General features: G+C 52.3%; 1 protein-coding gene across 1 annotated transcript; it reads right to left on the bottom strand.

Annotated features, from left to right (window-relative positions):
* Nucleotides 1-3,916: 3,916 nt before the first annotated feature.
* Nucleotides 3,917-19,859, bottom strand: LOC113244439 (adenosine receptor A3). The gene is made up of 6 exons (XM_026483775.4): nt 18,516-19,859; nt 16,274-16,876; nt 8,775-9,157; nt 7,209-7,275; nt 6,235-6,335; nt 3,917-4,234 (listed from the first exon to the last, which is right to left on the bottom strand). Exons 1-6 carry the CDS (start codon nt 18,863-18,865, stop codon nt 4,164-4,166), a joined length of 1,575 nt encoding a protein of 524 aa, XP_026339560.3. The 5' UTR covers nt 18,866-19,859; the 3' UTR covers nt 3,917-4,163.
* Nucleotides 19,860-26,965: the final 7,106 nt, after the last annotated feature.

The raw sequence follows: 26,965 nt of genomic DNA, 5'->3' as shown, positions 1-26,965 counted from the left end.
CTAGAAACAGATGTCCATGGGGAAATTGGGAGTCTGATGAAGACGGCATATCCAGTCATTTGGGGGCAACTGGTTTATCCATAAAAGGTATTCCGACAGGTAGGCAGTCGTGCGGATGGATGAAAATAAGATCAGATCCACATCGCCCTCCCTACATCAAAATAAATTCTAGATGCGTCAAAAATTTAACTGTAAAAAAAGTAGTAGTATTAGGAGAGTATATGGGAGAACTTTAAAAATAGAGTGGTCCCTGCCTTGAATGTATGACCCAAAGCCAATAAACTAGAAAACGTTGATTAACTGGACGTCCAAAATACCATTCAAAATGCCAAGCCTGGAAAATATTTGCAAAGCCTCTCATAGCCAAAGGGCTAATTTTCTTAATATACTCAGAGCTCCTGTAAGTCAGTAGAGAAAAAACCAGCAACTCAGTAGGAAAAAAAAAAAAGCACAAAGGATGAGTCTAGGTTAGTCACAGAAAAGGAAATATAAATGGCTTTTAAACATATAAGGAGATACTCAAGTTTACTCGTAATAAGAGAAATCATGATTAAAACTACAATTAGATGTTTTCCATCAACGAGATGAACAACGTTCAAAAAGTTTGCTAACAAACCGCTCGCGCAGGACTGCAGGGAACCAAGACGCACCTACAATAGCTATGACAGGCCGTTTGGCAAAAACTGACCAGGTTTTAAATCCTATCACTGTGAATGCATCCTGGGGAAAGTCACCTGTGCACGGTTTAAATTGTCGCGTTCGCCAAACTGCATAAAGCTTAGCGGGGCTCGTTATACTCCAAGCATATTCCAAGTGCTGGGCATGTGTTCGTGGGAGCCTCACGAAACACAAGGTTACAGTTTTTATTCCCATTTTAGAAGAGAAAGGGAGACACAGAGGGGCTGAGTGACGCGCCCGAGTTCACGCTGCTAGGAAGTCGCGGCGCTGGGCTCACACCCAGGTAGGCCGGCTCCAGAGTTTGCCCGTTTTTCCACGATGCTCAACTCTGAAACAGGGAAAGATCAAGAAAAGTCTCAGTGCCTCTCGAGAGGGGACTGGCTAATGGAGTGCAACGTAGCCATTAGACAGAGGGAAGCTGCGCTATGTTCCAGGAAACAAAGACCTCCAAGTTACGTTAAACGTAAGGTGCGGACTGCGGAACAGAATTCTGACTGCTCTGTTCACGTCCAGGAGAGAGAGAGAGAGAGTGTGTGCGTGTGTCTGCCTGCACGTGTGCGCACCTGTATTTGTACATATTCTGTCTCTGAAAGAAAGCACCGTTAACTGGGCTCAGTGATTGCCCCTGGGCAGGGAGCTTGATACCTGAGGGACTGAGGGGCAGGGATGGGAGGAGGTCTTTTCCCTTAAAAGCTTTTTTGTACCTTTTGAAGTTCTTCACTTTCCTCGTTGAGGATCTTCAGGGCACCCGATAGCTGGTGCTCCCATCCCCACCTGAATTCTGAGCCAGCTGAGAAGAGGCCTCAGCAGAGAGCGAACAAAGGACCGCCTTTGCTGCACAGTGAGCCCTGGAGAGCGTGGCGTGTGTGGCTGCGTGGCATGTGTGCGGCTGCGGGCCATCCCTCCCCCACCCCACATCCGAACCCGTGGCTCGGCTGCATCCGGGAGTTGCAGAAGACCATGTGCACTTCCAAACTTCTGCAAGCAGAAGGTTGAAAAAGGAAGAGGAAGGGCAGAGCGGGTTCACCCGGAGCCTGACCCGTGGACTCCCATCGGACGGGTCACTCCTGCTCTGATGGGGCTTCCCCGAGCAGTGTCACCTTAATGGATCTCAGTCTATCGCGAAGGAAGCGGGAGTGGGGGGAAAGCGGCCACCACAAATCGCTCTTAGACAGTACATCAGGTAGGATGTTTAAGAACGGAGGTAGGGAAATTCAGGTCCCGAGAGATCAAATAATGCAGCCAATGCCTCCCAGAGGGGAAGCGGCAGAGCCACACTTCCATCCAGTCCCCTGACTTCCCATCCCTTGCATCGGGCCTCCACACCAAGCTGCCCCACCCAGAGCAGGCCGAGTGGCAGAGGAACTTGCAAGGGAAAGTCAGGTGACCTGACCCAGATTGCTTGTGACAGCTGGATGTTGAGAAGACGGCGGAAGGGTGGGCCCAGTGGGGGAACGAACAGGCCAAGGAGAAAGACAGTTTGGGGACTTGTGAAGAGGCCCCAGCACAGCAGAGTGGCCACCCCCAGGAGGGTAGCAGGGGCTCTTCTGTCGATGGCCGGGGGAAGTGCCTCAGGGGGGCCTCTCTAGCTGTCACCTGTTCCCAGACTCTGGGCTGACAGCGGACGATAGGACTGACCTCCAGGCTAGAAGGCACGTCAGCTTTCCAGTTGAGAGCCAGTATTTGTTCAACGGTTCCAAGAGGACTAAGCATTGTCCTAGGACCGCCCCCTTAGACATGAAATATCAGCTTAATTGATCTTCCCTCTGTTTTCTTGAAGCTTCCTGTTTTTAACAGCAGGGCCCTATGCTTACAAAGTTTTGGATTTTGACTCCCTACCATGAAAACCGGTGTGCACCTAGTCTTGCTGGAGGATGAAATGAGCAGTTAAATAGTTGACCAGAGATTTAAAAGGTCTTTGCCAGGGAAGGGAAGAAGAAAAGGCTCTAGAACGCTGGTTCGTGGAATCAGAACAAACCTGTAGGATTCTCAGGGGAAATGATTCTCCAGGTACATAAGTATAAATCTGGCACAACTACTATAGGTGTCTTCATGTGTCGTGGAAGACTGACGCCGGCTCTCTTGCCTTGGGCAGGAGCGTGGCCTCACGGAGCCCAGACCGGATTGCTATTTGCAGAACCGGTGGGCTTGTGCTTCAATACGTGGCCATAGAGGAGGGACTTCAGTTGTTTAGTGGCGGAGAAAAAAAAATGCAGCACTTTTGATGTTCTTGAATCGGAGACTCCGGGAGGGAGGGGGACTGGCCGCAGGAAACAGGGAGATGGTAGGAATGGGATGGTCTCCTCACCCCCACCTCTTCCCATCAGGCTGCTCAGTAGCTTCAGGTTCCCCACCGATGGAGGGGTTAGGGTGGAAACTGAAGGGACCGTGCTCGTGAAAGACGCCGTGAGAGCTTAGACCAAAACGTGCAGAGCAAGTGCGGAATCGTGTCAGGAGCCAACCTCAGGGCGCCTGGGTGGCTCAGTCGTTAAGCGTCTGCCTTCGGCTCAGGGCGTGATCCCAGGGTCCTGGTATCGAGCCCCGCATCGGGCTCCCTGCTCCGCTGGGAGCCTGCTTCTTCCTCTCCCTCTGCCCCTGCTTGTGTCCCCTCTCTCGCTGGCTGTGTCTCTCTCTGTCAAATAAATAAATAAAATCTTAAAAAAAAAAAAAAAAAGAGCCAATCTCCCTGCCCTGGCCCTGCACTGACCCCAGGGCCACCAAGCATCCTGAGTGCTGGGACTAGCCAGCACCCTTGTTACAAGACCCCAGAAGAGCAGGGTTTTTGTGAGGGCAGCAGAGGCAGTGAGGGGGAGCCCCTGGGAAGTCTCTGAAATAGCAGGGAAGAATTCACATGGGGAGAGAAGGTGCAGACACGCAGGTGGGAGTTCTGGCATTTTCGGACAGTACAGCCTCCCTTGCACCCACAGCTGCTGATGCCTCCCTCCGTCCTGATTTGTGCTTCCTGACTTAACTGAATAGTTCACTCACCACACCTTGGTTTCTCACTGATCCAGGGCGGCATCCATTCAGTCTGGGGACAGTGCCCCATAGAGGACAATCTTTTCACCAAGAATACCTGAGCCCTGCTGGCGTGGCCTATATCCCTTCCTTTGGTAGGACAGCCGGTAATACCAATGCAGAAATAAATACTGTGACATTGTACTTGAAACTTTTCTGAAAACACATTTCCAGGGGTATCCCAGGAGAAGTTAGTGGTACCTGAGAGTCCATTCCACACCAATCGGGAATTTATTGGCAAACCGAGAACACACAAGGGATCTCCTGGCCCCCTGAGCCAGATTCTGCCCCTCTTCCTCACTCACGACGGCTGTTCTCAGCCAGCGGCAAGTGGTCGCTGGCAAGTCAGAGGGTCCCGCAGAACACCTGCGAGATCACCATCGGTCCCCACGATGTGCGGGCTGGTTTTCCTGACGACTCTATTAAAACATCACTTAATTTATAAACTAAATAAAAGAAGTCTTCAGTCACATCTGTTCAGGCTGAGCCATTTTCTGTGGAGTTAGGACACACGCGGAGGGCTTCAGTGACTTGTCTGCTTTGCAGGGAACAGAAACAGGAAATCGAGTTGAGATCCGTTGCCCACCTCCGCCGCGCGTTTCTGCAGTAGAAGTGGCAAACTCTCTCCTGGTCTCTTTATGGGGACTAAAGACCACAGTTTGTTTTCTGGGCGGAAATCAGCTGTCATTACTTGAAAGCTCATTGGTCGGTCAGTAGGGAAGCTTGGCACATGGGGCTGGCATTCACCTGTCAGCACGCTTCGGTGATTTAATGCCACTGGACCCCTGCAGACTCCAGGAACGTCAGAGCCAGAAGGGTCTTTGACTCCAGCTGCCACGTTTCAATTGCCTGAGCGTGAGGAAGCAGGCCAGGGCTAACCCGGGTCGCACAACTCCTTGCTCAAAAGGAATGGGGTTGGATTCCCTTGCCTCAACTTCCACGACACCTTGTGCCTTCCCTAGAGAGCACTTATGCTAGCTGACAATTTTTCATCTGTGTGATGGTTTGTCTCCCTCCCACTCTACATTATACGTGCTGTGAGGACAGATGCCATTTCTTTTGCTCGCCTTTGTATCTCCAGCATCTAGCACGGTCCTTGCGCATTGAAAGAAGAGTGAATGTATGAATAAAAACTCCTGGGGAGTATGACATTGGGGTCCTCAATCTATAAAGAAGAAAACAGGCCCAGAGGAGTGAGAAGTTACCCAAGATCGTGCCTTAAAGAAGTGACAATGGTTTTTTGCCAACACCTACAGTACAATTGGGTCCCAAAGGGAGGGGTCTTGGGCACAACTGAGAAAGATGTTGTTTTGTCCACATTCCCCACCTCCACTGGTCCCCGAAGCTCATAGAGGACAAAAGGGATCCGCGGCTTTGATTTCTTAGGGCTTCTGCTCTGCCATAAGGCCAAATTATCACAGGGAGAGTATGACGCCTGGCAGCCCTAGCTTTGAATTCCAGATTCTTCCGGCTCTACCCTGTGTTTCAGTAGCAGGTGCAGCCAGGGGTGTGTGTGTATGTGTGTGTGTGTTTTCTCTCATTCTCTGAAATGTTGTTCCTCTGCACTTCCAGACCCAGAGGCAGTGGGAGTCTGCTCTTAACTATGTCTACAGTGTCCCTGTTGCCCAATGGACTTCTGCGGCTACTGAGCATAAAAAGAAAAAAAATAAAAAGCCCTAGTGGCCAAACAGGCGCTTGTATGTGGTGCTCCTTCTACCTCGTGTCCTCTTGAGAGGTTAGCAGAACCACCACATGGTGGTCTTGAGGATTTTGGTTTCTCTGATGCTGCCCCAAAGGAAAGCTGAACAAATATTAAAAAGAGAGAGAGAGAAAAAGGAGAGGTGGGCAGATCCACATAGACCCTGCTGAACAAACTTCCTATTCTCTATTTAGAAAGGGGGATCCCTAAAGATCAGGTAACTGTGGGGCCCAGGGCCCAGGAAGAGCCAAGGAGAGACCTTACCAGATGTATGGGGATCATAGAAGAAGCTTGACTGGTTTTCTGGCTTCTAGCGAAGATTTTACCTGTAATCACCCAAGGGCAGAAGAAAGCACAAAGCGTAAGGGCCTTCCTCCGCTGGCTGAAGACCAGGGGTGAGGCCCGTGGGCCTGTCCTCTTCCACTCCTGGCCCTTCTCAAGGAAACTTTTCTATGTCTGCCCTCCCAGGGGCCCCAGAGGTCCTTTGACAGTCCCTCCAGGTGAACAAGAAGTTTCAAGCTAAGAGTAAGTCTACCTCCAAAGTTTGTGTGCTGGGGAGGCAAGTGGCCCTCCACACACGGGGACCTGCGGTGTGGTTGTCCCAAGGCCTCCCTCCTCCCTAGTCTACACACACTCCCACTTACCAAGGCCACCATGCCCTCTCTGTCACCTCTCATGGGGCCTTGGTCACCATGAAGCAGAAACTCCCCCAGCCCATGGGCTGGCTGCTTTGGCCTCCATGGGTCCAGGCAACAAGACGAGGGTCACCGTCACTCATTTGAAAGCTACTCCTTGGCCCTTTCATTCTCCTTAATCCCCACCCCCAAGTGGCAACTTACACCTTCTGTGCCTTTGACTTCTCCTTCTTTTGGACAAATGACTGATTATGGAGATGATCCCCAAACCTGTGATGAGTATGCAGATGACGAGAATGGACACCCTGGAAGGAGTCACAGACAGACGGACTTCATGTCGCTCGAATTTGGTTCTCTGTTCAGGATTCCCTTTCCTGGGATCCGCCCCACCCCCCGCCCCCAACCAGTCCCAGTAGCTCGTGGCCACCACGCCCCTTCAGAGTGCTCCTGTCCCCCAGCCCCAGCCTGATTGGACCTGGGCAGGTGGGCAGACCAAGCGGGGCCGAGCCCCTTCCTCAGAGACTAACACAAACTCGGAGTAGCAAGGTCCAGTGCCCAGAGTGGCTGGTCTCTTGAACACAGCAGACACAAGCTCAGGAGCTAGAAGTGGCCAAAATGCAACAGAAAAGGGCAGTGCAGAGAGAGAGGCAGCAAACACACATGAGAGCAGCAGATCAGAGACTGAGAAGTCCCAAAGATACACCGGACCGTTTCTGAGGATGCCATGCCCCACCCTTCACGTGTGAGACTCTGCTCGCTCCTTAAGCCGGATCTTCCTTTTGATTTGATTTTTATTTTTTAAAAGATTTTATTTATTTACTTGACAGAGAGAGAGCGAGAGAGCACAAGCAGGGGGAGCAGGAGAGGGAGAAGCAAGCTCCACACTGAGCAGGACCCCAGGATCATGACCTGAGCCAAAGGCAGACACTTAACCGACGGAGCAACCCAGGCACCCTGTGATCTTCCTTTTTAATTAAAATAATGAGAGGGCACTTTTGCTTCATGCATCCAAGAGTCCTCAACTATATTCTTCTGAGAGAAACCACATGGTCACATTGAAGATCCGAAGTCGAGGCGGAGAAGCAGCAACATGCCACTGAAAAGCAGCAGGTGCAAATCGATTGCCACACAGTGTCACCCTTGCCCGCCTCACCCCCCCAAAGCCGGCTGGCCCTCACCTGGAACGATCGGCCTTGTGGACCACTCTGGAAGCCCTGCAGCTTCTGGTCTCGTTGCCTGAGAGGTCTGCATCAGAAAGGATTTGCTGAGGGTCCAGTGAGCCTGTCCCCAGGCCTGCCCTTGCCTTCTGCGTCTCTGCGTGTCTGGCTGTCATTCCCTCAACCCTCAGAGAATGAGTGTTCCGAACAAAGGCTGGGCCAAGCCGAGGCAGCAGGCGCAGCGCATAAGCGTGCCCTGCACAGGGCAGGAGGCGGAGGGAACAAGTCGGGGCTGAAATCCAGCCCACACTCTGCTGGCCAAGCCATACCCGCTGTCACTGGGGTCCATGCACCTGGAGGCAGGCTTGCACAAAAGCCCTGTGGGGACCAGGAGTGGCCCATGGTTAGAGAGTCCCAGGCTGAAGGTTATGGGAGGGGACACCAGAGGCACTGGAGGGCTAGTCCAATCCTTAAGGAACGAGCCAATAGGTGACATCACTGCCACACTGTGCTCCTGACAGCCACGGAAACCCAGTGGGAGACGCTCCGCCATGGCCACCCACATTGCCTTCTCTGGCGCATCTATTGGGGGAGGGGGCCTTACACAAGGAGCACATTCAGGTGGGACCTCTTTCATCCCAAGCCTAAAACGATACAGTAGAAACACGCCAGGTGTGAGGATGTCACCCGTTCAATAAGACGCCTGCTAATCAAGTTACTAGTTGCTCAAGTGTGAGTAAGGCTCTTTTTCCAGCCCCGGGAGGCTTCTTGCAGCTTCCCTTAAGTTCTCGGTTTGTTTTCCTACCAGCGTTGTGCTCTGGATTATGATAGAAAGACACCCCTTCTAGAAATGGAAACAACCGAGAAACCATAGAGGGAAAAAAAGAGAAAGGCTAGCGCTTTCCGTGAGCCCTTTGCCTGAGACAGAGGCTTTCTGACATAAAATGAGGTTTGGGGCATTTGACAGAAGACTTCCGGTGAGCATCTGGAGAACTCAGCCCTGGCCCAAAGGAGCAGTTGACCGGCTTAGCCAGACCTCCCCCTGCAGGCTCCCGTCTAACCTACACCCGCCCAGCAGCATCTGGGTGTAAACTGCACTCCTGACCCGTTTGGCCACGATCTTCGTCCCAGTTTCCGAGTGTGCTCATTTTCTTGCACATGGGCCTTTTTTTAGAGCCTCCTGGATCATTTTTATAGCCTCCCTCACCTCTCGAGACATGCATCTTCAAGATTCTAGACCTACAAGGCTGGAGACGGGTAGCAACAACCTCAGAGCCTTTCCCGGCCAGCGACACAAAGCCCCCCCAACTGTTCCCTGCCACAAGCCTCTCCCAAACCCCATGAGCCAGACTGCTGTGAGGGAAGGAAGGTTCCAGGAGTACCCTGGAGCCCGCACGCCCTCCTCTTCCCCGAATTCCAAGTTCATCAGCAACCACCCAACTTTGGAGGGAAGGAGAGACCAGGTTACCCCAAAGAACCTAGGGGGAGCCTGACTTGGTGCTCCCGGGCCTCAGTGAGCCTTTGCCACACCCACGAACACGTGCCACTGTGGGTCGCCCCTGACTGGACCGCTGACAGGCTCCTTACCTTTCCCAGACCAAAAATCACGAGCGAGGCCTCCTCTGTGGTCAGTCACAACCAACTCTGTGGAATCCATGTCGTCCCTGGCAAAGGCCCGCCGGACGCCGCAGCAGTACCAGCCCGCGTCCTCCTTGGTCAGGCAGGACACGGTGACGATGAGCTGTCTTCCCGTGTCCCTCAGGGCCACGCGGTCGGTGCTGTTGGGCATGACGGCAATGACGGTGCAGTAGTCCCGGAAGTAGCCCCGGCACCAGTATTTGGGGTGGTCCTTGCAGTGGGCGCTGTAGCTGCAGGTGGCGGAAGCCGTGGCCAGCGCAGAGCTTGCCTTGACCTTCTCGTCCACAACCATGGCATCTGTGAACACACACATGGGCACGTGCGCGCGTGTACTCACTCACACACACACACACACACCCGCGTGCCCTTGTTTCTTTAAATGTGTCCCAGCTCCTGCCATCCTGGAGAAAAATCAGTGAAAGCACAAGAATCTGATTTTTTTATTTTGCCTGTTTGGGGTGAGCGACTATTAAGGGGCCACATAGGGTCCCCCTAAAATTCATTTGTTGAGGTGTTAGCCTCCAGTAGCTCAGAATGTGACTGTATTTGGGGACCGAGCCTTTAAAGAGGTAATCAAGCTACAATGGAGTCATTAGAAAGGGTCCGAATGCCTCCTGACTGGTGTCCGTATGAAAAAGGAGCTTAGGATACAGACGACAGGCGGAGGGACCGTCGTGTGAGGACACAGCCAAAAGGCCAAGGAGAGAGGCCTCGGCAGAAACCAAACCCGCTCACTCCTTGATCTTGGACTTGCAGCCTCGGGAAATGCGAAGAGGGAAGTCTCTGTCGTTCAAGCCAGCCAGTCTGTGGTGTGGGTCCCAGCAGGCCTCACCCGCTACTACCGCAAGCCCGGCCCAGGCTCGTGCCCTGGCCTGACGAACCCCCTCCGCGCCAAGACAGGCGGCCTCTCACCACTGCCTGGCGGGGCTTGAAGAGCCCGAGGCTTACTGCGAGCAGAGCCTCTGCCCCTAGCCCCCCTGAGCCACTGAGGCGCCCTCAAAAATGAGACGGTTCGGACGCTTCTGCTGGCTGCACAGGGCTGAGAACAAAGGGAGTCAGGTTCTGCTCTGAAAAGCTAAGAACCTTCCGTCTCCTCTGTACAAGGCCTGAAGGGGCAGCTCCACCATCTCAGGAAATTGCGTAGTGAGGAAGTCGTGCACACCATGTCCCCCTTGACTGTGGCTGAGGAAGTATCTGGACAAATCGCAGAGAGGGGGCAGCAGGGGCCCCACTGTGTCAGCCTTCCAGAGGTGGGCTAAGTCCCCGCAGATGCTGCCTCATATGAATGGATATGACTTCATATTTTGTTCTCCGATCAGCCCCACAAGGAAGATGGGGTGATGCTCGGTCTACAGGCCTGGCGCTGACCCAGGGAGAGGCACAGCAGCCGGCAAGGTCACCAGGCCAGTCCCCTGGGGTCTCACTCTGGGCTCAGGCACAGGCAGACAGCAGAAAGTTCTGGCCCTGTCCATCTGCACAAACCCTTTGGGGGAGGGAAGGGGGAGGGAAGGGGAACTTACGCTGAGAGAGTACAGAGCCCACATTTTAGCTGAGGCTTTCAAATTCCTCGCAACCCTCTTTTCAAATTTTTTTTTCTCCCCTCACTACCCTCTTACCAGACCTAAGAACAAGGATGAATTTGAACAGGATCTTTTGTCTCCTCCTTTTATTTCCCTATCCCACTCCTGCAGTGAGTGGTTCGAGCAACTGAGCCGGCATTCCTAGTAGGACAGGAGAAGGAAATGCAAGGAAATGCAGGGTGTTTGGGAAGTTTGGAGGCTGGAAATGTTCCTTCCCTATATCTTACCTGAAAAGACAGTCAGGAAGAGCAGAATGAAGAACCCCATGACTGGATGGCAGTGAGCAACCTTCAACTGCAATCACAAGCCATGCCCAGGGGTCTCAGGAATCCCGGATCTGTTTAAGGGGAACCGAGATGTTTGAGCTCCAGTTGGCTTTATCCTGTTTGCAGAGACCAGGGCAAAGGAAACAACCAGTCAATCCAAGCAGTGCTTCTAGGTATAGCTATCCAGGTTGTGCACTGCACAAGCGTACCTCATCCGAGGGATGCCATTTGTGGAAATAAACTTATTTGATAACAATATAGACAACTGAAAAAATTGTGGGCTTCCTGGCACCCCCAAAACAGCAGTGGAGATTCCCCTCCTTGATAAATGCACCCTGGTACAACAGAGCCTTGTACCCACTCAGAAGAGCACAGGCACATACACCCGTGCTGGCACACAGCCAGGGGTGCAACTGTGCCTGTCCTGCCAATGGACCAGGTGAGAGTGCTGACTTCCCCAACTCCCAAGTAGACACCGAAGCTTCCCCCAGGGAATGGGGTCGGGGGCGAAGCGTGAAGCTGTTAGGAGCAGGTGGGTGTTTGGATGTCAAGAGCCAGGGCTGCCGCGTCCAAACCTCTTGAGAGCTTCCCCGGGCAGAGCTGGGACAAATTAAGGACATCTGTCCACGTAGCGAGAGAAGCTTCTCTTGGTTCCTATTGGGACTCCTGGCTTGACCACTGATTTTGAAAGTTTGAATTACAGAACCACCCCTCAGGTGAATTTTGGCTGATCACTACTCATCACCCCCCAGAGCTAGCCCTTCCCATCGAGAGCCACGCGTGGTTGAGGGTCCAGGCTGTTCAGCACCATCCTCTCGTGGGGGAGGGGGCCTCTCCCTCTTTCCCGGGCGGTCAGCACGCGGGCCAGCGGTGCGCCTCCTGCACGTGCCCGTTTTACCTGCGCGGTAGTAAGCGTGTTACCTACATTGCTTCATTGACTCCTCATCAAACCTCTGTGAGTTCAACAAATAAACCGCAAGATGGGGGGGAAAAAAGAGGGGGAAGGCAGGAAGGAGGAATCTATTGATTAAAAAGAACTTAGGAGAAATAACGACAAATTGCAATACATGGAACATATTTGGATCCTGACTGAAGGTCTAGACAGTGGCTAGATAGTTGATGACGTTAAGAAATTATTACTTTTTTTCCAGATATGATAATGACATTGTCGAGAACCAGTCCCTAAGGGGCGTCTGGATGGCTCAGTCGGTTGAGCATCCGACTCTTGGTTTCAGCTCAGGTCATGCGTGATCTCAGGGTCATGAGATCGAGCCCCGAGTTGGGCTCCACACTCAGGGCAGAGTCTGCTTGAGATTCTTTCCCCCCCCCTCCCCACCCTCTGCTCCTACTCTTGCTCTCTCTAAAATAAATAAATAAAATCTTTTTTTAAAGACTGGTGGAATTATGAGTTCTTTTTTTTTTTTTAATTATAAAATAAGTAAAAATAACCAGCTTCAAAGATGGCTCTTGGCACTCATGCCGTTGGGCAGTTCCCTCCTAAACTGAATCAGGGCTGGCCTGTGTGATCAAGAAAATCAATAAAAATGGGGGCGCCTGGGTGGCTCAGTCGGTGGGGCACCTGGCTCTTGATTTCGGCTGGGGTCATGGTCTCAGAGTGCTGGGACTCCATACTTGGTGCAAAGTCTACTTGTCCCTCTCCCTCTCCTCACTTGCTCTCTCTCAGATAAAAAAGTAAATAAATAAAATCTTTTAAAAAAAAGAAAAATCAATAAAAAGTACATAGCAATTGATAATTCAGATGGATATTGTGGTTGTTATTTTTAAAAATCAGTCCTTCTCTCTGAGAAAGCTACAGCCAAATGGACACTTGGGATGGCTCAGAGATAGCGCCATGAAACCAAAGAAGCAGCAACCGAAGGAGAAATGCACTGGGCGCAGATATCAGTAAAGTGCCCAAGCCATGAAGAGGTAACATTCTAAAGCAAATGAGAGGCCCAGAGTTACAAAGTATGAACCACGTGTCTACCAGCCTTCCGAGTATTTCTTGGTGCTCTTTGTTCTGTCGCTGCCTTGTCAGGGAGGAATTAATTTTCACTCCTTCGATGTATAACTTAAGAAGATGAGTGAGTAATGACAATAAGCCAATCTATCATTTAAAAAGTACCTTTCATAAAGAAAAACCGAAATGTTTGCACACGAAATAATTTGATGTCCAAAATTTCAAGACAAATCAGGGTGGGGCAGGTGGGAAGGGACATAAATGGAACAACATTGGCTGTAAGTTGATCATCACTAAAGCAGCAGAACAGATACCCGAGGGGTCATTATTCTTGCCTCTTCACTTTTGTGTGCCTGAAGTTCTCCATCATAAATAGTAGAAAACAAAAAACAAAACGACACTCAGGTATGACGAGGTTCGGTTTTAGGAAGTTGCCGGAGTTCACAACAGCTAGTCCAGCCACGATGACCTGATGCTAAGTCTTCCATGATACTACTCATCCTTCTACAGCAGTAACAACACGGCGAAAGCTTGGAGATGTTAGACGTCACAAGGGGATGTGACATACGCTATGTCATCCGAGCGGTCAGGGCCACGGGCAGCTCCTTTCCCATTCCCACCATACCCACTATGGCCTCTAAGGGCAGAATGTCTCTAGAAAATGTGCCTGTGGTTGTAAAAAACTGAATGTACCCATGGACAATGGCCAGACCACCTATAAAAATAGACCTCTGGACAGAATTTCTGGCCCAGGAAACCAGCGTCTTATCTATAGTAACTGGCCAGGGAAGCCAGCCTGCTAGCAGTCAGATTTTTAGGGAATCAGACCATGATCTCCAGCCAAGGTCTGGAACACCAAATGATAATCCCTGTGACAATCAACCCAAGTAGCTGGTAATAACTGGCAGCTTCCCAAATATTGGTCCCGCTTCCATCCTGGGGCCAACCAGAGAAAGCCGAAGAGCTCTCCTAACCAATCACGCAGGATGACCCATTTGTATGAGCCCGCCCACAGCTTCCCCCAGCCCCCCAGCCCCCAGCCTCCCACCAGCGCCCAGCGAAGCCCCCCTGTGGCCACCAGAGCGCTGGCCCCCTCCGCTGCCTGCCTTGGAGTCTCTGCCAGAATGCGAGGGGCCCTGACGGACTCTCTCTTTCTATCGCAAACTTGGGGGTAGCCTTTGCTGGGCCTCACTTGGTCTTCATTTACCCACAGTTGACTTGATTTTAAAAAAAATGGGTATATAAAGCCAGCTACTCAACATCTACCTTAATTCAGCTTTCTTGAGTTGACTCCGAAAGGCATTCTCACTTTAAGGGCTCTTTCGGGGCTGGTGGGACATCTTGGCTCAGGATGTTCCCATTTAACCGAAACAAAACATTTTTTTAAAAACCCAAAAAACAATACAACTCCCTGCAAACCCCCAGTGGGTTTGCTAAGCAGTGGCCCTCAGAAAGAAAGAGTGAGAGAAGGGGGAGAATAGGAGGAAAAAAGAAAAGGAGGGGGAGTTTTTTCTGCAATCAGAGACCACAGTTCACCTTATGACACCAAATGACACAGGACAGACTGCTGCTTTGTTCTGAGGGAAGTGGTCCCTTTAAGGCAAGTTTCCCCAAAGAGCAGGTGCTAAGTGTTGCTACAGCAACTGCTAGAGATTGTTTGTAAACTGTCAAGTGCCTCTGTTTGGAAGCGAAAACTAACCAGCACTTCCCTCAAGGATCCAACAGGGCAAAGGTGGCTTGTGGGCAGAAGCAGGCACCACGGCCACCGGAAGCCCCCCAGCAAACCCAGGGCATCGTTCTGAAGGGCATTCTAACTAAGCACAAAAATTAATTTGGCGGGGCCAGGGGAGGGAGCCTTAAATCAAACAAGAAGGTGCCATTAAGGGAAAAAAATTGTGGTTTTGGGGGCGGCGCTTGGATTTTTAGGGAACAAAGATCTCCAAATGTTGAAGGGGAGGCTGATGAGACGAAGGTAACCTCCCACACTTCCAGGGACAATGGAAACAGGTCCTAGTCACTCGCCTTTAAGACACGGTTGTGAGCGGTGCTGGGAAGTGCGTGGGTCGGCGACCAACTCAATTTGGCATTAGGAGCAAAGAAGACGTAAGTCTTTAGACTTCCCAGACAGTATTCATTCTTCCTGGGGTGACGGGGGAGAAGTGAAGACCTTTACAGAAATGAAATGCGAACTAGATAAATATGGTTATCGGGCTCTGGCCAAAGATTGCAGTCAAGATAAACTTTCAGAACCACCTAAGAATTAATTTAAAAAAAAAATCTCAATTACACTTATCCTCTTGAAGTGGTTTAATTGAAATCCCCAGCTTGCTGCTCTCATCAGAGTCATATATTCATTGTTGGGAGAGGGGCCACAGCGCAAATCTGGATAGACCAAACCAGAGATGTCGCCTTGAATCTCCACAGCCACACCAATGCTGGAAGGATGTGACTGGGACTCTGTTCGCCTGGTGTCCGGATGAATGAGACAGCTATGACAGTAGCCAAGGCAAACCGCCCCCCTCCGAAAATCCAGCAGCCCTCGAGCATACAAACCGTGCACGTATCCATGCATTTGCTAATCGTTCATTAGGTGAACTTGAGAGTTTGGACTTTGGAAAAGTTACGAGTCCCTCTTCGTGCCTGAAAATAGGTGATGAGGAGCTTGGGTTCTCCCAAAAGGCAGGGCTGAGTGTAAATCCTGGCTTTACACTACTCATTAACTGTGTGACTATAGACAAGTTGCTTAACCTCTCTGGGCCTCCGTTTTCCTTCTGCAAAATGGACAGGACAATAATGGTGGCACCCACCTCAGAGATTGGAAGGATCAGAAGAGATCATGTCTGGAAAGTGCTTAGCACACAGAAAGCACTCTAGAAATAATAGCCATCCCGTGTCTCTTTTCTGCCTCTTTGGATCCTTCTCTAACAATTGACTCGTCAAGTTGGCAAATGCCCCGATCAGCCCAGGAGAAAGGAGCAGGGTGTTCTAGGGCAAGGGTGAGGGGCCCAGAGATCAAACAGGTGAACACGGCATGCTTCCTGGTGGCAAGCAGCTTGCGTGCCAAGAGCAGCCAACTGGGTCTGCGAGCCCCAAGTGACCCTGACCCTCAGCAAAGAGCTACGCGACGGTTAGCGGTCATCTTTTATTTACTCAAATGCAGTTACAGGTGAACTCGGCAGGTTCAGTCCCCCTTTGCGACACTCTGTTCCTGCCATCACCCCCGGTGTCGGCTGGTGCGGTTTCTCTGCTTGGTTCCACAACGGAGTGGAACTGAGTCCCCACCACACCCATGTCCAGCGGGATTAGGACCTTTCATCAGTTAAGTCAACAAGGCATCCTTCAGACTCCGTGACTTCCCCTCCTGTTTGGGGAGGAGGAACACAGGCGGTAGTAACAGTAGAACATTCCCCTCACGTCAGGCATCCAGAACATTGAATCAAAGAGAGACAAGAAAACAACTGGATTATAGGAACGGGCGTGAGGGGAGGTGCAACTGGAGGCAGCCAGTCGAATGCTCCCCACCTCAGGAGAAGGAATTAAGGACGCGAAAGCCCCTGGCTCAGGTGGATAGGTCCTCAAGTGTTTACTCATGCTGAATCCGAAGGTCAATGCGGTCAAGAGTCACCTTTCCCGGATAACTACTCAGAAGTCTGATCCGTGCTCGGGTCCAGGGAATCAGAGGACTGGCAGACCACACAGGTTTTGAGAATCAAGAGATAGGTCTCCTTGAACTTCTTTATTTTATAAGCATAGACGATCGGGTTCATCATGGAGTTAGCATGGGACAGCAGGATGCCCACGTACAGAAAAATCTGAGGCACCTCCCCGTGGAAGTAGGTGACACAGTTGATGATGGACAAGGGCAGCCAGGACAAAGCGAACAGGAAGAGAACCAGAAACAGAGACTTGGCCGTCTTGAACTCCCGGCCGTAAAATGCACCTGTGTCTTTGGAGCCCGGAAAGTTCTGATTGAGTTTGTTCCGGATGACGTAGAATATGTCGAGATAGATGGCGCACATGACAATTAGGGGGATTAAAATCCAGGTGAAGAAGCTGAAGTAGACCATGTAGTCCATCCTCATGACGGAGCGGAACTGACAGGAGAGGAAGGTGACGTTTCTGTGGTGCTCTGAGGTCAGTTTCATGTTCCAGCCAAACATAGGCGTCAGTCCCACCAGGAACGACACCAGCCAGCAAAGGCCCAGGGCCAACCATATTCTTCTTTGAGTGGTGACCCTCCTGTATCTGTGCGAACGGAAGAGAACGGGTGAGTTCATTTAGGACTCGCTACAGGAAGGAGTGGGGCGATGGGGAGGGAGAGAGAGCTGGCATTCCAGCAAACTGGGGGACTTTTAAAAGAAATATGATATAGAATGGATTAGAAATACGTTGCCGCGTGCACAGCTCCATTGCCAGCCCAAGAATTCTTCGATTCGTGGAAAGTAAGAGTTTTCTTTCTAAGTCTCTTGGGATCGCCTACCCACGATGGTCTCAAAGTACGTTTCCAGCCGTGCTCTCCCTGGTCTCTTTGGCTGCTGGGCTGCAAGCTGGGAATTAGCCTGAGCCTCTCCCGCACCGCCCTCCCCACCCATGCTCTGCCCCTGCTTCTCCATCTGCTCTGGCGTCCACACTTGGTGTTCGAGTGACACGGGTCTGTGAAGGCGTGCAGGGCACACTGAAGTGTTTCCAGGACCTCAAACGACTCGTCCAACGAGAGGCACCGTCCCTCCTTCCGCCATCCTTCCTGACAACATCCTACACAGACTCCAAGAGGGAAACTGATTTCCTTACGTGCTGACTGTGCACTCGGGAGACTTTATCTCAGTTACGTCTCCCGACAAACTGAAGCTAGTTTTACAAGAATCTCCATTTCCTTGCTGGTGACCGGTGAGGGTAACAGTAGTTAGAGCTGCCATGGAGTGAGTGTAGACCTTGGAAGTGGACTATGGAAATGGATGAGGAAGCGGCGATTATTGTCCCCACTTTATAGGTGGAAAAAAAAGAAACAGGCAGGTAACCCGTACGAGCTAGAAGTGGCAGAGGTAAAATGGAAATGACGTAAGTCCAAGTTCAGAGTATCTTAACTTCTGTGCAAAGACGAGGAACCAAAGCAGCAGAAGTCACTTGCCCCAGCTCAGATCTCAAGATCTGAGTTTGAGCCTGGGCTTTTTACTATCAAAAGCTTGTTTGCAGCTCCCTCCCCACGTCTCTTCCCCAAGACGAGAGAGAGAGGGAGTGCAAGCTGTTTGCCATTCCGGACACCTGGGGAATGAGATGTCTCTGTTTGGCAGTCTGTTCTGTTCACATCATCACACAAAAGGTTGTTACTACTTTCTGCAGTGGAGAACTTTTTTTTGGTCCTCTTCTCAACTTGGAAGAGGAAGCAAAGTTAAAAATAACTTTAAAATAACCTACATCTGCAAAGAACAGGACCCGTCCATTTATTTATCTCCTCCTACTCCTCTCTGTCTGCTCCTTATTTTATCTGATAGGTTTCTATCATTTCTAAAACTCAAGAACATTTTTTATTAATTAAAGATGCATTAAGCTAGAGACACTAATCAAAAAATAGAAAGAAAGAAAGAAGAAAGAAAGAAAGAAAGAAAGAAAGAAAGAAAGAAAGAAAGAAAGGCATCAAACTTTCATCATCTTTAGCTGCCTCAGGGGCCTTAGCACACCCCCCCCCCCCGAGTCAGGGGAGAGGGACTGAGCGTTCCTCTGTCCCCCAGTCCCAGCTCAGCGTTGTTAAGCCCCTCACACACCAAATGGTGAAAAGAAACTTAGTGCCCTCTTCCAAGCTCAGAGGCCGGATTGGATTTGTTTCCACTGAAGAAGCCCCACGTCCCAGGCACTGCCCCCACTGCCCCACCCTGCCCCCTCTTACCTGACCGTGAGCTTGACCCGCAGGTACCGGTCCACGGCAATGGCCAGCAGGGACATGATGGAAGCGTGAGTGAAAATCAGTAGCAGGCAGGTCATGAACAGGCAGTTATAAAAGTGGATGGTGATGCCCAGGCTGATGACGATGGCCAAAGGCATGACCAGCACCCCAACGGCGATGTCAGCCAGGGCCAGGGAGACGATGAAATAGAAGGTGGTGGTCTGCAGGCTGGGGTTCAGCTTGACCACCCAGATGACCAGCACGTTGCCCACTATGGCGCAGAGCCCGATGAGAATCTCCACGGTGATGTAGGTCACGTTGGCCAACAACAGGGCAGTGCTATTGACGGCCATCTTGCTCTCCCCAAGGAGCCTCCCGAGGGAAGGCGTGCTGACAGGATCCGTGTGGTCCAGTGAGCCTAGCTCGCGCCAGGCATCTCGCTAGGGGTCCAGGTGCAGCAGCAACAGTGGCTCATTCCTTCTCTTCTCTGGTGGGACACTCCCTTGGAGACCCCCGCTTTTCCTAGACAGAGCCCATCCGGGGGCAATCACTTTCTGCCCCTCTGTGGGCCACACATCCCGGGGCTCCCAGAAGCGTGGAGGATAGTTCTGTGTGGGTTGAATCTGAAAGTGCCGCTTCTCTTAGTTCCCCAGACAGGCACGCTCAAGGCCTCTGCCTCCTGCCCCCAGAGGGCCACTCGAGCTCCATCGAGATAAGCAACCCTCTTCAGGGGTGTTTCAGGAAGTGAGATGGGCCAAGAGGAAGCATAGACCAGGAACACTCAGCAAGAAGATGGAAAGAGCAGAGGAGGGGGTGAGCGGCATGGAGAAGGCTCACAACTCTTTCACTCGGGGACTGGATGGGATGGGAGTGCGGCGCTGCATGAGAGAGCCATAGAAGCACTGACTAGAATATTCTGGCTTGCTGCTAGCTTGGCAGAAAGATCCTGGGACAAAGAGGCAAATAGGAGCCACAGGGGAACAAGAAATAGATTCTGGTGGCAGCCTTAGCCAGAATTTCTGGGTTCTCAGTGCATGGTACGGACTGCGTGTTTGTGGCCCCCTCCCCAAATTTATAGGTTGAGATCTGAGCCTCAAAGTGACAATATTAGGCGGTGGGATCTTTGGGAGATGACTGGGTCATGAGGATGGAGCCATCCTGCGTGGGATTCATGTCTCATAAGAGACACCCCACACAGCTTCTTCACCCCTCCTGCCATTCATGAACCAAGGAGCCAGCTCTCGCCAGACACCAAATTTGCCGACACCTTGAACTTGGGCTTCCCAGCCGCCAGAACTGAGAATCTCTATGGCTTATAAGCCACCCAGTCTTTGGTATTCTGTTAACAGCAGCCTGAACAGACTGAGACAGTGCAAAGCAGCAAACCATGAGAGTTGAGTGGCAGTTGACTCTGGGCCAGGCACAGCTGGGACCCCACTTTTGCACGCTAAGATCCCCTGCTTACAAGGGCAAAAAACTCCGCACCTCCCAAAAGCGTATCCGCTGACTCTACATTTCCGTTCGTCGGCCTGCACACCCACCAACGTCTCACATGCCCTCACCCCAGCAACCCATCCGGTGACAAACCTCTTTGAGGAACAGCAGGACAACAGGATGACTGGCCAGGCAGAAAGGAGGGCAAGGGCCACAGGCGCACATTGTCACGTGGCATACCCTCCCACCCCCACCTGCAGGAAAAGAGGAACCAAATTGCTTTCCTGGAAGTTGCTCACCTGGTCTACAACTTCTGGACAACCAGACATTTAGATGCAATTGGTTATTTAAGATCCATGGAGTTCAGGTGTGTCTCAGTCCTGCCCAAAGCGTTGATTTAGAGAAAGGGATGTGTGGACCTGAGCCCACACCGTGAATTGAAGGGTTTCTAAGATTTGCCTTCAACCAATCTACGTACAGCCAAAACTACTGTTCAACGCTCTCAGCAGTGCTGTTCACGTTCTCACCAGGGCATCGGTGAGATGCCACGGGCTGCGGCTTCCACATCACCCTCTGCTCCCCCACCTCATCCCCAGTTGGCCCAAGCCTGAATCCCTTGCTCATGCCTTCCAGACTTGCCGCTTCTTCCTGGGCCAACCCCCCACCCCCAGACGTGAAGGGGCAGCCCGTCCCCAACAGCATCTCCACCACTCCGACTTTTCCAGGGTTAACTACGCCCGCATCCCTGCGCCCTGGGAGCTTGAGAAGTTTTGCCAGCCTTCAGCGTGGCTTCTCATCGAAGTTTCTACTGCAACTGCTTTCTTTATCTCTGCTTTGGAGAAGGAAGTCACAGAGAGCCATTTCTAGGAGGCTGAGTGCTACCGAAAGAAGTCTCCCTTAAGCAGTCGTTGAGTCTTGGTGTACCCTCCCCGCCAGCCCCATGTCACCGGGTAGCACCAAACAGCCCAATGTGAGAGAGATACTGTGTGGTGTAGGGACGAGTCATGTTGCCCGGTTGGGGTGAATGGACAGCAATGGGGTGGTTTCCTGGGGGGCGGGGGGGGGGAGCTTGGCTGCCCCAGGTCTGCCTCACAGCTTTGCTTTGTGTTTGAGAGCTGGTCAGATGACGGACAGTTTCCACACTTAGAGAGAGGGATGGGGCCCTGCATGGTTATGGGCCAGAAGCTGGGTGAGGGGTAAGGTGGCAGAGGCCAGGAAAGAGCCTGAGACGTGGATCCGGCCATGGCAAGTGGACCGAGGCGTTGGGGAAGGACTGGACTGCTGGGCTTTGTGACCCAGCACCAGTGATAAGTGTGGTCGGTGTAGGTTGCCAGTGAGAGAATAATCCAGGGGGAAAAGGAGAGGCAGGGGCCACACTTGGGACACCTGACCTAGCCCCATCTTCCCATCCGGGAATTCTTTGGAAATTTCTTTTCCATGAACAACGCAGGCCTCAACCCAGCCCTGTTCAGAAAGGTGATTGGAGGGATGAGGGAGACGTTTCCACAGTTCCTTAGCGTTTTGGCCTAGGGTTGCACCCTGAGCCAACTGTTCCCTCCAGGTGGAGCACCAGAAGGCAGCCTGGAAAAGAAGACAGAGCGACCAGGGCAGATGGTCATCTTGCTTACCCCCCACACACACACACACATGCCACAGCTGCTCTGGGGTAACTTCCCTCATCTCTCACGGAGAGACCGCCTCAGCCCCCCAAGTCATCCCCAGATGCAAGTCCCCTCACAGCCTCCGTGTAGCCCTCAGGACCAAGTGCAGCGTCCCTGGAATGGCATAGGAGACCCTTCGAGGTTGGGGTCTCCCAGCCTCTGCAGCCTCCCGGTGCCTGGATCCCCCTCCCCCCTGCAACCACAAGCACTACCACGCTTTCACTTCCTTTCCCCTGTGCACCCGGCTCAGAAAGCCCTTCTCCCCGCATCCACCTAGAATGCAAGCACTTTTCCTTCAAGACTGTTCTCAAACGGGACCCTGAAGAAAACTTCCCAGACATCCCCTCCCCGTGCTGTGTTTATAAGCTTCCCTCCCCTGTTATCTTGCAAGCTCCCAAAGCATAGGGACCTCCACTTTTCATTTCTAGCCCCCCCACAATGCCTGGCAGATGGCAGGTGCTCAAGTATGTTTTTGGTAAATGAATGACTACAAAAGCACCTCAGTGAACCAGAGGGCATCAGCTTGGCACTGGGCACAGAACACCAATAAATTAGCTGAGACCTGCTTTATACCATCTCGAGTGCAGAGCATTTTACTCTCATGGTCTTGTTCAGCGCTCTCTGATGAAATAGATATGATAATCACTGCGGAGCAAACGAAGCCTTAGAAAGGTGACGTCATTTGCCCCGGGGTTGCACAGTTAGGAAGTGGCAGAGCGGGCATTCACACTCGGGCTCCTGGCTTCAGTAAATGAATGCGCAAGTGAACAACCGTGGGAAGCTTTCACAAGGACAAGGCGTCCCTGGACTGGATGTTGCCATATTATCAATAGGATGTTCTCACCTCACACCTGGAAAAGAAAGAGGTGACCAAGACTGTGGGAAGAGAGCCCAAGTACCTTGTAGGTCTGGCACCTGCTCTGATTCACGAAGAGGAGGAAGAACCAGCAGGCCACTTGGTGGGGCCCCAAGGGGAGCTCTGGGACAGAAAGAAAATCTTTCATTGGACCAGAGTGCCAAAAATAGGGTTTTTTAATAATAAATTATCAGTGAGACGTGGCTCAAGGAATTTCCCCATCTACAAGAAGGGTTGTGTCTGTTTCAGTTTTACTAAAAGAACCTGGACTCCATGGAGGAGACAAGGATCAGGGATGATCTGTCAAGCGGATCCACCAGGAAAGCGTCTGGAGTCCTGGGCCTGACACACCTGGACACAGCTCAGCCACAGGGAGGCCGCCTTTCCCTTGGGTTTCCCTTGGGGTGACAGGCTGGCCAGAGAGCCCTTCATCGGCTCCTTTGCAGCTTCTCGGACAAGCCTGAAAAGCCCCAGCCACCATCCCGCACCAGCAGCAAGATGCTATGGAAGCAGCAGCCCGGGGCGGGGGGCGGGGTGGGGGGGGGAGAAAAAGCCTTTGGAGACTTAGAAGTGGTCCAGGCAGCTGCTGAGACAGGATGTTGGGCAGGCCGGAGGTGGTGGCTTCTGCCTGGGGCTCGCTCCCACTGCCTGCGCAGCGGCCAGCAGAGTTGCACAAAATCAGTTTGGTCACTTCCTTTTGGCCCCATCACCACTTCCCCAAAGCTCTATATTTTTATAGAGCTTCATGCTTGCTAGGCAGCCGCAGAGGCTTAGAAGGAGAGAGATGGCCAAGAAGGTGGCCTCTCCCGGCACCCCTCCTTTCCCTGCTCTCAGCCCAGGAGGAGGCCGCTGGGCCCTCCGGAAGCCTCCCTCCAGGGGCTGAGCTGGAGCCACTGTCCCCAGGCGGCCTCCTACGAGGGCCCACTGACTTGGGCCACATGGGTTCGGCCAAGGAGCTAGGGACGCCTGAGGCCTCCAGCCGGAGTTCAGGAGACGCACTCTGAGCCAGGGCAAGGGGGAAGGGAGAGTTCAAGGTTCCTTCACTCGGAGCAACAGGAAATCCTGCTCAGCAAAGGGGAACTCCTGGGTTAAACGCCCCACCCTCCGGACCCCCACTGACACCACGTGTGTCAGAAGGCCTCCAGGCCCTAATGGAGAGTCCAGAGAAGGGTTCAGCTAACTCTAAATTTTTTCCAGGTTGTAGGCACCCAGAAAGCAAGGAGATGTTCAAACTACAAGAGTTGGCAGGGCAAAGGCTTCTGGGCACGAGCTTCGGCTTATTTCCGAGTCTCTGCTGGGGCGCTATGCTCAGCTGTGACCACCAGGTGGCAGCACATTCCCACAGCCGCTCAGGACGCAGGCTGAGAAAAAAAGAGAAGCCGGGAGCACTTACTTGGTGGCACCCCGCTCTGGCGCTGTTTAGCCAGAGACCTCAGATGGTGCAGAACATGGAGGAACTGAGGATTGAGGGCAAGGGAGACAAGGACAGATTGCCAGCTGCCCAAGCTCAAGCCGATGCCATGGCGTATTTCTGGGCAGCACTGAATTCAGTCCTCTTGACTCAAGAAGGTTGAGAAGATGCTTCTACTTTCAGACTTGCGAGTATTCCAATAAAAACAGTATCTGGGTTTTTCTTTAGTGTGTGTGAAGCCGCTCACACGCTCCACTTCACTCAATTAACAAAACCACCCCGTGAGGCCGATATTACTCATCTCGGCTCACCGCAGAAGAAACTGAGGCCCAGAGGTTGGAAGGGTTTGCTCCAGGCCAGAGGCGACTCAGGAACGGGAGCCCGCCGCTGGCCTCCTCACTTCAGGGGAGGACAGGGAAGACGGGAAGAGGGCTTGCCAGGCGAGGTCCCACTGGGACGTTCAGCTGCCCTGCGTCCCTGGTCCCTCCCTCGGCACCTGCCAGTCTCGGCCCAGTCCTCTCCCTTCCGTGGGCAGCCTTGCTGGCCTGTGCTGGCTAGCCTCCCAGCCTCTCGCCTTTCAGAGCCTGTGATTTCTCAAAACATTTTGAATGTCTTCACAACGCAGCGCCAGCCTTCTCATCACCCGTGCCGGGCGGGTGTCTCCCCAAATCCCAAAGCGGGGCAGGCCTCCGGGGCCAACTGTAGATCCTGGTGTCGACCTGCACAGCCTGTATCTAAACCCCGGATGGTGCAGGAACGAATGAAGTCTGGCCAGGACAACCGCTGATCCTAACTGTTGACAGCGGGGCCATAGCCTGCCCCCCACCCCGTTTTTTTAACCTTCTCCCTAACGCATGTGACGACACTCCGTGATGAACTGGGAACCGGGCAGGAGATACGTAACTTCCCTGTTCTGCTGCTGTGTGCGTCTTCCCGTCCTACTCCGCAAGGCCTTCGTATCTACGATCGTGACCGCTGCCTTTGCGAGAACACCAACCGCCTTGTAGGTACGTGTTGTTCGATCCAGTGCCCAGATGAGGAAACAGGAGTGGTGACAAATGAGTGACTTCCTCTTGGCAACACAGCCCGTAAATGACAGAGCTGGGGCCCAGACCCAAGTCTATCCTTGGCTTCAAAGCCCTGGCTCTTCCCAGTGCACCCCGTGAGAACAGTTCTGTATCAATTATGCCAAAACCCACTTTGTCATTTGAGGCAGACATTCCTCAGTGCCTTGCTGGGTAAGTCTTGTGTCACAGGTCAGGCTGGCTATGGGGGGCAGTGTGTCACCATGTCAGTTGTCCGCTCCTCAGCTCTGCTGAGATGCTGGTGGTCTGGGGCCCGTGGTGGGCCGCCGGGGCACCTCTGCGTTCTCCGAGCGCTGCTCCTTCCCCTGGTCTGGGATCAGACAGCAGCAGCGTGAAATCGTATTACTTTAGTTCCTTGCCGAATGCCTTCCCAGATAACCTGACCCATTCTGCTTTTTATTAAAGGTAAATATAGAAAGCTCTCGTAGAAAGTGCGTCTCAGCATTTCATCACGACTGAGAACGGCCTGTTGTCATGTTCCTTCCAGAAAGTTCCTTGGGCTAAATGTCACTGAGGAGTTTCGTGCTAGCGAAGAGGTTGCTTTTCTGGATAGACCAGCCTGCTTTGTGCCTCTGCTCTGTGGGAAGCTTTGTGTAGTTCGCTTTGCCAGGGCAGCCGAGAGGCTAGGAGCTGGTGTTCTATCTCAGTGACCGCGCTTTGTGCGGGCTTTCAGGGGCGTCTGTGGGCTCCATGTCAGCCCTGGGCTCCTGGGCTGTAAGCGACTCTGTCATGCCCTATTCTTTTACTGGGAGCGGCCTCCCAACTTTTTGGAAGTTGGCAAGGTTCAATAAATACGTGCAACTAACGTTAGACGAAACACTAGCATTTATCTTGAAGGCAGGTCTGCAAGGGGGTTATTCCAGGCTGTTGTACAAAGATCCTTGCCCCACCCTCCCTGACTTTGGGGTGAGGTTCTTTTCCTCAACAAGCGGTCCACAATCTTAGTGTTTTTAAGATTTATTTATTTGGGGGGGGCAAGAGAGAGAGCACGAGTGGGGGGGAGGGGCAGAGGGAGAGGGAGAGGCAGACTCCCCGCTGAGCAGGGAGCCCGACATGGGGCTCGATCCCAGGATTCTGGATCATGACCGAAGCCGAAGGCAGATGCTTAACTGACTGAGCCACCCAGGCGCCCCCACAATCGTATTTTAGATGATCAGTTTGGGCAAAAGAAAAAAAAATGATGAGACAGAAAATGTGCTTTGGGGTTAACCGAGCTCTTTGAGGAGAGCTTTCAGTACGCGGCTTGGAGCTCCATTATTCAGCACGCACTACCGCATCGGAAACACCCCCCTAGGAATGGGGCTGTGATTCCCTCAGGTAGACTTCATTCTTATTTACGTACACCCCGCCTACTTCCACAAAGGACTGAAGTCACTAGAAGACTGAGCTAATAGCTTCCTCTCCACGCCCACGTCAGCTGACACGTTCCTCCCCTGGAGGACTTATGACCCCATTTATAGTTATTTATTTACGTGACTGCTTCTCCCACGAGCTAGTAAATCCTTAAGTAAACTCCATAAGAAATTATGCCTCATTCATCTTTAGCTCTCCCTCCCACTCCCCTTGTCCCCAAAGTACCAAGAGCCTAAAATAGTACCCGGCACAAAGGGGACCCGCGATAAAGCCTCTCTGAGTGCACGATGTGGTGTTCTCGGGGCCTGGCCGCTCCTCGCCCCCCAAGAGCGCTGCCCACACCTCTCAGCGTCCAGCGCGGAATCAGGAGGTACCCGGGGAGAACTCCTACTCAGAAAAAATGGTTTCTTGCCTCTAACTTCAATCTCAAACCAGTTCAGATAGGAAACAGCGTGGGACCAGTGAGGGCCTCGGGAAAGGGACCCTCGGAGAGACTAACATCTCCACATTTCGTGGTTTCGGGATTTGTACCTGCGACCCCACGGCATTCATCTCTGTCACGTATCTAAAGCGTGCCCCCTCCACCCACACACATATACACACTCACTCACACACGTACTGTCCGCCGCCTTACTCCGCTCATTCGCACTCCA

Source organism: Ursus arctos, unplaced genomic scaffold (genome assembly GCF_023065955.2).
Source record: "Ursus arctos isolate Adak ecotype North America unplaced genomic scaffold, UrsArc2.0 scaffold_12, whole genome shotgun sequence".
Lineage (NCBI taxonomy): Eukaryota > Metazoa > Chordata > Mammalia > Carnivora > Ursidae > Ursus > Ursus arctos.
Note: the sequence above shows the minus strand (reverse complement) of the source record. Positions and strands in the feature narration are given on the sequence as shown.